This window comes from Pelodiscus sinensis, chromosome 10 (genome assembly GCF_049634645.1).
Source record: "Pelodiscus sinensis isolate JC-2024 chromosome 10, ASM4963464v1, whole genome shotgun sequence".
In the NCBI taxonomy this organism is placed as follows: Eukaryota; Metazoa; Chordata; order Testudines; family Trionychidae; genus Pelodiscus; species Pelodiscus sinensis.
In genome coordinates this window covers 10,647,408-10,660,754 of record NC_134720.1, presented here as the reverse complement: position 1 = coordinate 10,660,754, position 13,347 = coordinate 10,647,408, and the positions used below count along the sequence as shown (strand labels likewise).

General features: G+C 54.3%; 1 protein-coding gene across 6 annotated transcripts in view; it reads left to right on the top strand.

The window, feature by feature from the left end:
* PIK3CB (phosphatidylinositol-4,5-bisphosphate 3-kinase catalytic subunit beta) overlaps window positions 1-13,347 on the top strand; it is a 229,428-nt gene that overhangs the window by 88,970 nt on the left and 127,111 nt on the right. For all 6 annotated transcript variants that reach the window (XM_075937524.1, XM_075937519.1, XM_075937522.1 and 3 more), the window contains one exon: window positions 732-862. In XM_075937524.1, coding sequence (XP_075793639.1) covers window positions 732-862 — 131 coding nt within the window. The remainder of the gene's footprint in view (window positions 1-731; window positions 863-13,347) is intronic.

Genomic DNA, 13,347 nt, shown 5'->3' with positions numbered 1-13,347 from the left:
TCTGAAGTTTTGGGGCATCTTTTTATTCCAAGTATCTGTTTTATAAGAAACAGAATTTAAAGTTACTTAGTCCTGTGAGGTAAGTAACTATTATGTCTGTTTTGTCAATGCGGAAAATGAGATACAGAGAATTGAATTTTTCAAAGGCTTGTATTAAATAACAGAATGAGAAATAGCACTTAGAAAGTCCTAAAGATATCCTTGTGCTACTCTCTCCTAAGCTCCACATCGTAGTCACCTTTCCATCCAAGTGAGGAAAACTGGCTACTTTGTGCTTATTAATCTTCATTAGCGAAGTAATTCAGCAAGACAAGGAAATCTTGTCTTCGGGGACGTAGATTAGGTTGCCATAACTTTGTTCAAGGAGGACTGATCCAGCATCTAACAGAAATTCTATCTATGAGGCTGAAACTGCAGCTAGGAAGATGGACAAGTCAAAATGCCCCTATAATGTCAATTCCATTTTCTCTGCTAAGAAATAGTAAGAAGAAGAAGTGTTAAGAGCCAAGCTTGTTGCCTTACCTGTCTTCCTTTCAATGGATGATCTTCTCGGTTTTCAGACATGCTGATGTTAGGAACAGATTGTACCAGAGATCCAATGCAAAGTAGGAGAAAGTCTGGCCCTTTGTGAGCAACACTGTGTACTTTTACACAGGAAACAGTTTCTCATGGCATTGCTGACTTTCCCAAAGGCTCTGGATACTATAAAATGGATTGTTTTGATATTTTAGATGAACTTGAAGAAATGTTGAATCCAATGGGAACAGTACAAACTAATCCTTACACTGAAAATGCAACGGCTTTGCACATTACATTTCAAGAATATTCAAAATTTCCTATTTATTACCCTCCCTTTGATAAGGTAAGATTCTCTAAGCTATCTAATCTATCTTATCTATCTGTCTATTTAAAAATGAAAATGTCTGGCTGTCCATCTGTTTCTGCAAGAACTCCTCCTAAATGGAGACAGTTAGAGCCACCATATTTGGTAGGCAGCTTCTTCTAACCTTGACTTAAAGCAAGATCAGTGTTTGGTTGTATCGGGAACACTGGAAAGTGGTGGGAATGGGGCTGATTTCCACAACACAAAAGGAGGGGCAGAGAGAGGAGAGACATAATCTTCACACTTACCACTGGGGCAGGATACTGCAAAGTGAGCACTGAGGATAGCTAAATCAGCACAAGATTGACCACTCGGGACAGGGCTCTGCATGTTTAACTTCTGTGCCAGGGAAGATAATGGAGCAAGTAATTAAGGAAATCATCTGTAAACACTTGGAAAGTGGCAAGGTGATAAGGAACAGCCAGCATGGATTTGTAAAGAACAAATCATGTCAAACCAATCGGATAGCTTTCTTTAATAGGATAACAAATCTTGTGGATAAGGGAGAAGCGGTGGATGTGGTATACCTAGACTTTAGTAAGGCATTTGATACCGTCTCTCATGATATCCTTATCAATAAACTAGGTAAAGACAACTTAGATGGGGCTACTATAAGGTGGCTGCATGACTGGCTGGATAACCATACTCAGAATAGTTATTAATGGTTCACAATCCTGCTAGAAAGGCATAACAAGTGGGGTTCCGCAGGTGTCTGTTTTGGGACCGGCTCTGTTCAATATCTTCATCAACTATTTAGATATTGGTATAGAAAGTACACTTATTAAGTTTGCAGATGATACCAAGCTGGGAGGGATTGCGACCAATCTGGAGGATAGGGTCATAATTCAAAATGACCTGGTCAAATTGGAGAAATGGTCTGAGGTAAACAGGATAAAGTTTAATAAAGACAAATACAAAGTGCTCCACTTAGGAAGGAGCAATCAGTTTCCTACATACAGAATGGGAAGCAACTGTCTGGAAAGGAGTACGGCAGAACGGGATCTATAGTGGACCACAAGTTGAATGAGTCAGCAGTGTGATGCTGTTGCAAAGAAAGCAAACATGATTCTGGGATGCATTAACAGGTGTGTTGTGAGCAAGACACAAGAAGTCATTCTTCCGCTCTACTCTGTGCTGGTTAGGCCTCAGTTAGAGCATTGTGTTCAGTTCTGGGTACCTCATTTCAAGAAAGATGTGGAGAAATTGGAGAGGGTCCAGAGAAGAGCAACAAAAATGATTAAAGGTCTAGAAAACATGAGCTGTGAGGGAAGGCTGAAGGAATTAGGTTTGTTTAGTTTAGAAAAGAGAAGATTGAGGGGGGACATGATAGCAGTTTTCAGATATCTAAAAGGGTGTCATAAGGAAGAGGGAGAAAACTTGTTCATCTTGGCCTCTTGGGATAGAACAAGAAGCAATGGGCTTAAACTGCAGCAAGGGAGGTTTAGGTTGGACATTAGGAAAATGTTCCTGTCTGGGTAGTTAAACACTGGAATAAATTGCCCAGGGAGGTGGTGGAATCTCCATCTGTGGAGATCTTTAATAGTAGGTTAGATAAATGTCTATCAGGGATGGTCTAGACAGTATTTGGTCCTGCCATGAGGGCAGGGGACTGGACTCGATGACCTCTCGAGGTCCCTTCTAGTCCTAGTATTCTATGATTCTATGTTGCCTAATTCTAACCCTTCCCCATCCCCTCCCCCCGCAGCTGTAGGACCTGAACATTAACCCCCCATGCTACGGGTTCTGGAGATTCCCCACCACCACCTACGGGGCCTATACTCTCCTCCCTGCCCCCCTCCCCTTCCCCATGGGGGTCTCAACAAAGACTCTAGCTATATCTTACCCATTACAAAGATAGCTTCCCCAATTATCACCTCTAATAGCATTAGCTCACAGACATTTCCCCCCCCCCCCCATCCCCCTTCTGTTCTGAAATTTGATTTGTCCCTTTCATATGTGTTCATTTTTTGTAATTGTATCCTTTGGTATATATGGTTGTGACTATTTTCTTCCACTATTTGATCTGAGGAAGTGGGTTTGGCCCACAAAACCTCATCATCTAATAAACCATCTTGTTAGTCTTTAAAGTGCTACATAGTCCTTTGCTTTAGGTGCATTGTACTAGTACATGCATTGTTCACACAGGTAGCAGTTACAGAGCATTCCTATAGTACAATCTATATTGTGTTTTCTAAACTAGAATTTGTTTTTGTTAAATTAGCTACCTATAGTCTTAAAATCCTGTTCAGGAAAAGAAATCTACATAAGGTGATGTAACATGATTCATAAACACATTTGTATACAACGGTATAAAATACCAGCTGTGGCAGGGTCAATCCCACTCCTGGGCCCCTGACCCCTGTTCAGCCCACAGTCTAGCAGTCACAGAATATGGCTCAGTCGCCTTGGTTTGAGATTTGTTGTCTCCCTGTAGTTTTTAAACAAAGTTGAGGCTGTTCTCTTGGCTCTTCCAATGTCTTTCTCTCACCAAACTCCTCCTCCACACTCTTTCACAGCTCTCCTTTCCCTCACTCACAGGGAGAGTTCTTAAATAGGCCTCCAGGCAGCCCCAATTAGTTTCACCTGGGCCTTAATTGATTTTGCAGCCGCCCTGTCTCAGCTGCCCCTAATTAGTCAGGATTGCTGACTCTCTGCCTCTTTCCCCTTCCACCAAGCTCTTGAACCCGCTGTATTGCCCCGCTCTGTCTCCTGACTGAGGTGAAAAAGGAACCACTCTTTTACTGACCACAGAAGGCTGCTGGTCTGGGCTTGTTGTGCTTTTTCCTCCCCTGCACCCCTTCCCTCCCCTTTTTGGGAGGGGTGTGCGGGGAGGCTACTGGAGTTGTGGCAGGCAGGCAGGCAGGCTGGCCCTGGCTACATTCTGGGCCAGGTCCCTTTTCTCTCTGCCTGCAGGCAGCTTTTCCCCACCCCTCAGCTGGCTGCAGGAGCTGCTGGGGTTTGGGAGTGGATAGGGGGCCTTTGCTGCCCTCACCCTGGTGGGGGGAGCAAGACCCCCCTTTTCCATCTTTTTGGGGACTGCCAGGCCCCTTTTTTCACAGTTGCAGGCCAGGACTTCACCGTTCCTGCAGCTGCTACTCCCTCTGGAGTGGAGGAGGTAAGGGGGCTGCTTTACAGCAGCTCCTGGGGTTCTTAATTCCCCTCCACAAGTTTGTGGGTGAGGGTTTGTGAGGGGCCTCTTGCCATCTGGGCCCCTAGGTGACAGCTGGCACAGCTTTTGTGGGGTGCTGGGACTGAGGAGTGGTTCCCTCTGTTCCCTGCTGTCTCCCCTGCATTTCTGCTGCTGCTGTTGCTGCTCCCTCCCCAGCCTCAGGTGCTGCGGGGGCCATCTCCTTCGTTGGCCCCACTGCTTGCCTCCCCGCCCCTCTCTTGCTCTGGTGGGTCCTGCCGCAGGTACAGTGAACCTGCCACTCAGGTGCCCGTGGGCACACTAGTTTCCTCCCCCAGCCCGCAGTATCTTGCTGCCCTCCTGCTTTCTTGAGCAGGCCCCTCCTCACAGTCTGCATTCCCCTCTCCTCTACCCATGTGCCCATGCCCCCTCTGTCATCTCGTTTGGCGCCTGAGCCTCCCACTCTTCTTTAGTTACCCCCCCCCCCCACACCGTTTCACTTCCCACATGCCTTTCAATGATTGACCTCTCACATTCCCAGTGCAGCCGGAGGAGCCGCTCTTACCATCCTGTGCTGGGAGCTGTATTCCTTACTCCTTCCCTTTTCCCCCTTCTGAATTGTCGCCCTCCATCCCACTTCCAGCCTAGTGGGGGGGGGGGAGCGGTGAACCTTCTTCCTCCTCTCCCTCTCCCTTCTTGTTCCCTCCCCTGGTGTTTTTTGGTCCTCGCCTAATTGTTTGTTTGTTTGTCCTTCCTTCCCACCTATAACCACAATGGAGGGGTTGTCCAGAGACACCCCTGCCAGACCTCCCCCGCCCACCCCTAAAAGCAACAACACCTCTAGGCTGCCGGGCCCCCCGTCACTATGGTAGGGCGGGTAAACATGGATGAGGACCCCGGGGCCTCAACCGCTTCTGCCGCGGCACCTCCAGTCACCTCTAAAGAACTTCCCCTGAAGGGTAGGAAGGGACTAAGAAGGGCAAGAGCCCTGCCCGGAGGCGAGGGCTCACTCCCCGGCCGCGACCCATCTGCTGGCCGCGGCCCTCCCTCCTTCCCACTCCCCTGTTCCTTCCACCAGCTCTGGGGTCAACGGTGTCCCAGGCCCCAGGGCGTAGGCCCAGGTAGCCGCCACCCTCCCACCTGCCGCCTCCCAAGCCGCCTCCAGGAATACCATCCCCAGTGGCCGCGGCCCCTTTCCCACCCTGACCAGGAGGCACGGAGTCCATTGTCTCTTGGTGGCGGCCTTGCCCCACGTGGAAACCTACGTGCGGGCATTGGCACACGTGATGGGGCTTGCGGCCATGGTGGCAGCCTCTAGGATGTTCAGGAAGGTGGTATTCTTCCTGGCGTCCGAGGCCGCCGCCCAGGAGGCGGTGAAAAGGGGTTTGGCAGTGGGGGGAGTCCACGTTCCCCTCGAGCCTTTGGAGGACCTGGGCATATGGGTGGTTTGGTCCTCCATTCCTCCCTTCCTCCCCAATGCCGCCCTACTGCCTTTCCTCTCCACCCTGGGGAGGCCTCTGTCAGTCCTGAGTCCCCTTCCGCTGGGCTGCAAAGATCCTACCCTCTGCCACATCCTTTCCTTTCGCCAGCAGGTACAAATCCAACTACTGCCGGTGGGACGTGGCGGAGAAGCCCTCGAAGGGTCATTTCTGGTGCCCCATCAAGGGGCCCGGTACTGGGTGTACTACACCATGGGGGAGGCCCGGTGATTTCTCTGTCAGGCGATGGGGCACGTCCGAAGGGAATGTCCCCTGGCCCAGTTTGGAGAGGCACCCGGGACCCCTGACATCCGGGAGGGCACCGGCCCTACCATCGCAGGTGGCCCTGACAGTCCGGATCCTGGGGTCGCCCCTCCTCCAACCGTGACTGTCGTCAATCCCGCTAGGGTTCCGCAGGGCCCAGATGAGCGTGTGGGTGCTGTTGCTGCCGCCACCACCAAAAGCTGCAAGGCCGGGCCCGTGGAGGAGAGGGTGGCGGGGTCAGTGACGGGACTCGGGCAGGACCTGCCTCAGGGGGAGGCATCCTTTCCCCTGCTGCCCAGCCCTCATCTACCCTTGCCCTCCTACTAGCGCCCTTGTCCCCTGGCTCTTCCTCTAATCAGGCCTAGCCCCCTTCCTCCGAGGGATGGGAGCTTGCAACAGGGAGGTGCCGAAAGCGTGCTCGGCATTCCACCCCACCCACTGAGGGGGAGGACAACCTCCCTGCACCTATGGGGATGGACACTGGAACCGTCCCACCCTCTGAGCCCTCGAATGATTCACAGCACTGCGAAGCGGTTGAGGTGACCGCGGCAGTTGTGGGAGAGGTGAACACCTCCTTCCCGGGGTCCCCGCAAGAGGGGGCGACCGTGAAGGACGCTCCCACTGTTCCCACCTCTGCTGAGGGGGCGGCCGCTGACCTTGCCACCGACAAAGATCACCATCTGGTGGCGGGCAGCGGGCTCGCCTTCCTCTCTCAGGAGGTGGAGGCTTTGGGGCTGACCCTGGCTGACTCGGGGGGGATCATCCGGTCCTGGAGGGACAACAACAGACCTCTTTCCCCTTCCAACTTGCTGCTGTCCCTTCTCCCTCCCTCTGAGTTGCCCCAGGGTGCGACCATCTGCCTGGCCATTGACAGTGTTTCTGCCGCAGCAACCCTTGAGGCTCTCAGGGGGCGAGAGGTCCCATTAATATCCATCACCCCCGGCGCTGAGGCCTCTGGTGCTACACTCTCTGTGGCACTGGAGCCCAGCGCTGGGGAGACTATTACTACCCCTACTGCTGCCACCGATTCTCTGCCCTGCAAGGAGGCACCGCATCCCGGTGTCTCCGCCGCTGGGGTTTCTCACCCTGTTCCTTCTCCTGCTCCGTGTTCAAACCCTCTCCCAATTGAGCTTCCAATCCCTCTTCCTCCTCCCCCCATCTTTGTCTTTTCCCCAATCCCTCACTTCTCCCTCCCCCTACTCTCCTTCCTCGTCTCCCTCCTTTTCCTGATCCCCTGCCTCAACTCTTTTCTTCCCCTTGCTCTAGTACTGATGCTTCTGGGGTTGCCACGTTTAGCCCAGACGTTGACCCCCGGGAGGCGATTTCCATTTCTCCTGCTCCCAGCACATCTGGGGCTGGTCTCCCTCTGCCACTGTTCTCCCAGCAGTGACCTCAAATGCCTTGCATCCCCGTGCTGATGGGTCGCGGGGCTCACGGAGGGGTTTGGCCCCAAGGCATTTGAGGGCCCGAGGCCCCGATGCCAGATGTGCTGAAGGGCGAGATGCATGCTTTCTTGGAAGACATCCGTGGCTCCAAGAACAAAGTCGCTCTCGCCCTTCAGCGCTGGGGAGATTTTCATCTCATCCTACAAATAGTAAGGGCCCTCCTGGGGGAGGGTAAAGGGACTGGGCGGCGGGAGGCCACGGCTTACCAGCGGGCCCGCAGCTTCCGTGACGCCCTGCTCGTTTTTGGGCACAGTCACGGTTTGCTGTGAGGTCCAGTGGGGGCCGCTGGCACTCCTGCCAATGAGGATCTTCCCCAGCCCTCTCGATGCCGCCGCTCATCTTTGCCACTCTAAACACCGGGGCTGCAGGTCGGGCCTCCGTAGGTGTCAGGTACTCTCCTTCCTTCGGAAGGGGAGGTACTCTGTCGTATTCCTCCAGGAGACCACGCAGCTCTGGCCGCCGAGGCTAGCTGGCAGCTGGAGTGGGGGAAAAGGGTTTATTTCAGCCACCTGTCAGCCTGTCAAGCCGGGGTGGCTACCCTGTTCTTCCCGAACCTGCAGCCCGAGGTGCTGGGGGCCACCGAGGTCGTGCAGGGTTGCCTGCTGCATCTCCGGGTTCGGATGGAGGGGCTCACACTAAATCTTGTCAACATCTACGCCCCGTTGTCCACCTCGGAGAGGCTCCGCTTCTATCAGCGGGCATCTGCCTTCCTCGGTTCTCTGGATCCTTGTGCGTGCCTGGTCCTGGGCGGGGACTTTAATTGCACCCTTGAGGATTGGGACCGTACGGGGCTCGAGCAGTGCCAGGCCGCCACGGACGTCCTCAGGGAGATAATAGACCATCACTCCCTGGTGGACGTCTGACGAGACCTCCACCTGGGCGAGGAAACTGTATTTACCTACATCCAGGTGGTGGGCCGTCAGTCTTTTCACTCACGGTTGGACCACATTTATCTGTCTCATCGTCATCTGTTCCGGGCCCACTCCTCCAGCATTCAGCCGGCCCCGTTCTCGGACCACCATTTTAGTGGCTGTGAAGGCCTCTCTTTCTTCGGAGAGGCCGGGGCCAGCCTACTGGCATTTCAATGACAGCCTGCTGGAGGATGTGGGCTTCGTAGCATCCTTCCGGGAGTTCTGGCTGGCCTGGCACAGGTGGCGGTGCGCCTTTCCCTCAGCACGGCAGTGGTGGGATGTGGGGAAGGTGCGCTCGCGGCTCTTCTGCTGGAACTACACCCGTGGGGCCAGCCGGCGGAGGGATGCAGCGATAGAGCAGTTGGAACGGGAGGTTTTAGAGCTAGAGAGGCGGCTTGCCACCGGCTCCGAGGATCCGCCCCTCTGCGGAGCGTACCGGGAGAAGCTGGAGGAACTCCAGGCCCTCGAGGATCTTCAAGCCCGGGGTGCCTTTGTTCATTCTCGTATCCATCTCCTTCGGGAGATGGATCGAGGTTCCCGCTTCTTCTATGCCCTGGAGAAAAAGAAGGGGGCTAAAAGACACATCGTCTGCCTTCTGGCAGAGGACGGTACCCCCCTCACGTATCCAGCGGAGATGCGCGAGAGGGCTCGTGCCTTCTACGCCTCTCTCTTCTCCCCGGATCCGACCGATGCCGACGCCCGCAGGGTTCTCTGGAACGAACTCCCGATGGTCAGCGCAGGCGACCGGGACCGGCTAAAGCTGCCTCTGTCCCTGGCTGAGTTCTCGGAAGCCCTCCATCTCATGTCCACCAATAAATCCCCGGGCATGGACGGGCTGACCGTGGAGTTCTACCACATGTTCTGGGACGTCCTTGGCCCAGACCTTACCAAGGTCCGGGCCGAGTCCCTGGAGAGCGGGATCCTCCCTTTATTGTACAGGCAAGTGGTGCTCGCCTTGCTGCCCAAGAAGGGGGACCTCCGCGATCTGAGGAACTGGTGTCCCGTCTCGCTCCTCAGCACGGACTATAAAATTGTCGCCAAAGCCATCTCCCTGAGACTCAAGTCCGTGCTGGCGGACGTGGTCCATCCAGACCAGACCTACACCATCCCGGGCCGTATCATCTTCGACAACCTTTATTTGGTCCGGGATCTCCTAGAGCTAGGGTGTAGGGATGGGCTGTCATTCGCCCTCCTGTCCTTGGATCAGGAGAAGGCGTTCGACCGGATGGACCACGGGTATCTCCCGGGCACTCTGCGGGCCTTCGGCTTCGGGCCCTGCTTTGTGGGCTTTCTCCAGATACTGTACACTTCCACAGAGTGTTTGGTCAAGCTCAACTGGACCCTGACCGCACCGATCAGCTTCGGGCGGGGAGTACATCAAGGCTGCCCGCTGTCAGGCCAGCTGTATACTCTGGCCTTCGAGCCCTTCCTCCGTCTCCTTCGCAAGAGGTTGACGGGGTTGGTGCTCTGTGAGCCGGAGATGCGGCTGGTCCTGTCAGCGTACGCCGACGACGTGCTCCTCGTGGTCCAGGACCCGGAAGACCGTCTACTCGGCGGTCTCCTCTGCCCGGGTCAAGAGCTCTGGTCTGGTGGTAGGGGCTGGGTGGCAGGTGAGCTCCCTCCCACCCGCGCTTCAGGCAATTAGGTGGAGCACGGGTCCGCTTCTCTATCTCGGTGTCTTTCTGCCATGCATCCCTCTTCGCCGGAGAACTGGCAAGGTTTAGAGTCCAGGGTGGCTGAGCGATTGCAGAGATGGACGGGACTGCTCTGGTTCCTTTCCCTGCGTGGGAGGGTACTGGTGCTTAACCAACTAGTCCTGTCCATGCTCTGGCACCGTCTCAGCACCCTGGTCCCACCTCCTGGTTTCCTGGATCAGATCCAGCAGCTGCTGCTGCCGTTCTTCTGGCCAGGACTGCACTGGGTCTCTGCAGGGGTTCTCCATCTTCCCCTGGAGGAGGGAGGGCAGGGCCTGACGTGTTTGCGCACGCGGGTTCGTGTCCTCCGCCTCCAGGCCCTGCAGAGGCTCCCATTTGATGCAGGTAGTCTGGCATGGAGCACGCTGGCGCACGCTTTCCTTCGCCTTTATTTGAGAGGTCTTCCGCGAGACCTCTCCGAGCTGCTGGCTTTCTACCAGGACCTCCTGCGGGCCTGGAAGCTGCTAGAGGTGACGAGGTCCTTGGGAGCCACCGTGGGGGCAGACCTCCTTGCGGAGCCCCTGCTACACAATCCTCATCTACGTGTGTAGGCGGCGGAGTCCCCCTCGGTGCGCTGGATGCTGGTCCTGGCGGAAGTCACAAGGATCGGAGACCTCCTAGACTACGACAGGGGAGACTGGGTGGATCCTTGGGCGCTCGCCCAGTGCATGGGGCTCTCCACCCTACATACTCCCTGGCGCATACTTCAGGAGGTGAAGGACGCTTTGCCACCCACCGCTCGGGTTTATCTCCACAAGGTTCTGCGAGAGGGTGCACCCCACCCGCCCCTTACCCCCAGCCCTCCCGATCTCTCCGTCGGCCCCAAGCCCCGCATACCTCCCTGACCGCTGCCCTCTCGTCACCCGAGCCGGCTGCACGCATTCCAAACTGCGCCAAAGAGTCACCTGTACACGCTCGTGCTTCAAATGCTCCACTTCCCCACTCTCGTGTCCCGCCCAGACACCAAGTGGTGGGACCTCCTACCACCAATGGAGGATGGAGAGAGGCTGTTCTCAGTAGTGACAGATGGCAGAACAAGGAGCAATGGTCTCAAGTTGTGGTGGGAGAGGTCCAGATTGGATATTAGGAAAAACTATTTTACTAGAAGGGTAGTGAAGCATTGGAATGGGTTACCTAGGGAAGTAGTGGAGTCTCCATCCCTAGAGGTATTTAAGTCTCGGCTTGACAAAGCCCTGGCCGGGTTGATTTAGATGGGATTGGTCCTGCCTAGAGCGAGGGGCTGGACTTGACGACCTTCTGGGGTCTCTTCCAGTTCTATGATTCTATGATAAGGGGATGGTTGGATGAAATAACATGATCTTGGTAACTAATTGACCATTCATTATCAGTTGGAAATAGGTCAATGGAGGGATGATAGGAGTTGCTATAGGGAACTTTCTGGGTGTCTGGCTGGTGAGTCTTGCCCACATGCTCAGGGTTTAGCTGATCGCCATATTTGGGGTCGGGAAGGAATTTTCCTCCAGGGTAGATTGGCAGAGGCTCTGGAGGTTTTTCGCCTTCCTCTGTAGCATTGGGCACAGATTACAGCTGAAGGACTCTCTGCATGTTGGGTCCTTCAAAGTATTTGAATGCTTCAATATCTTTGATATAGGTGAGAGGATTATTCTAAGAGGGGTGGTTGAGATTCTGTGGCCTGCACTGTGCAGGGGGTCAGACTAGATGATCATAATGGTCCCTTCTGACCTTAAAGTCTATGAATCTATGGTGGGCCAGCCTCTATTCAACCTTGGTTCCACGGCCCACCAGGGACATCTGCTAGAGAATCTTGCACGGCGCGGTGAGCACGGGCGTGTACTTGGCGTGGTTTACCCCCACCTCCAAAATGTGCCTCTTCTATGGCGTGAGGGAGACCCTGGCACACATCTACATCGAGTGTGCCAGGCTACAGCCCCTCTTTCAGCTCCTCCAGAACCTCCTGTTGAGGTTCTGGCTGCACTTCCCCCCCCACTTGTTAATTTGTGGGGCTATGGATGGGATGTGCGTAAAGTCGCGGGACCTCCTAGTCAACCTCCTCCTGGCTATGGCCAAATTTGCAATCTACAAAACCAGGGAGAAGAGGTTGGCCGGGGGAGGGGTCTGCAAGTGTGGGGCCTATTTCCGTTGTTGCATCCGCTCACGTATCTGGGCAGAGTTCCAATGGGCAGCGTCCGCTGGCTCTCGAGAGACATTTGAGGGGCAGTGGGCGCTGTCTGGGATTCTCTGCTCGGTATCCCGATCCGGTTCCCTCGTTTTAACCCTTTGACCCTCACACCCGTACCTGGTTTTTCCATTATTTGTCCCCAGTAATTAGTTGGTTTTTCCGGGTTCTGTGGACCCTCCCCGCAGGCTTGGGGGAGGTCCTTTAGATGTGGGCGGGCTAACGCCCGCCCACCTCCTGGAGACTAAATAATCTGTCACATATCTCCCTCCCTGCTCAACACTATGGGGTTGGGCTACTTGAGATGACAGGCAGTGCAGCCTCGGTAAGCCGTCAGAGTTGCCGTGCTTGGCTCCGGCCCTATGTTTTACTTGGAAGTGGAATGGTTGCAGGGACAGGAACCACCACGTTACTCTTGCATTCCTGTCTTTATTCTGGTGCATCCATTGTAGGGACGCGTGGTCTGTGACAAGGGTGAATTGTCTTCTGAGCAGGTAGTATCGTAGGCTCTCCACAGCCCACTTTACTGCAAGGCACTCCTTCTCCATGATAGCATAGTTTCGTTCTCTTGGGAGAAGCTTCCGACTTAGGTATAGTACAAGATGCTCTTCTTCTCTGACCGTTTGGGACAATACTGCACCTAATCTGACTTCCAAGGCGTCGGTCTGTAGTACGAACTCTCTCAAATTCTGAGGCTATGAGCACTGGGTCACTGCACAGGGCTGATTTTAAATCATTGAATGCATCGTCTGCTGCTGGGGTCCATTTCACCACATCTGGGCCCCGGGCTCTCGTTAAGTCTGTCAGGGGACATGCCCTTGAAGCAAAATATGGGATAAACTTCCGGTAATACCACTCTAGTCCCAAGAATGCCTGGACCTGTTTCTTACATACAGGCTGGGGCCAGTTCTGTATTGCAGCCACTTTATTCAATTGGGGTTTCACTAAACCTCTCCCTACTATGTACCCCAGGTATTTGGCCTCTGCTAGTTCTATTGTACATTTTGCCAGGTTTGCGGTTAGGCCAGCTTCTCTTAAGGTGTCCAGTACAGCCGCCACCTTCTCTAAATGTGTGTCCTGGTCAGAGGTGTGGATGATGACATCATCAAGATAAGCAGCCGCATATGTACAGTGAGGGCACAGTAGCTTGTCCATAAGTCACTAGAAAGTTGCAGGGGCTCTACGTAATCCAAACGGGAGAATGGTGTACTGATATAGGCCCTCGCGGGCGGCAAAGGCTGTCTTCTCTCTGGCTTCCCTGGCCAACGGAATTTGCCAGTACCCCCTGGTCAGGTCGAGGATGGACAAAAACTGCGCCTTTCCCAGTTGATCAATGAGCTCATCTATTCGCGGCATGGGGTATGTATCAAACTTTGACACCTCATTC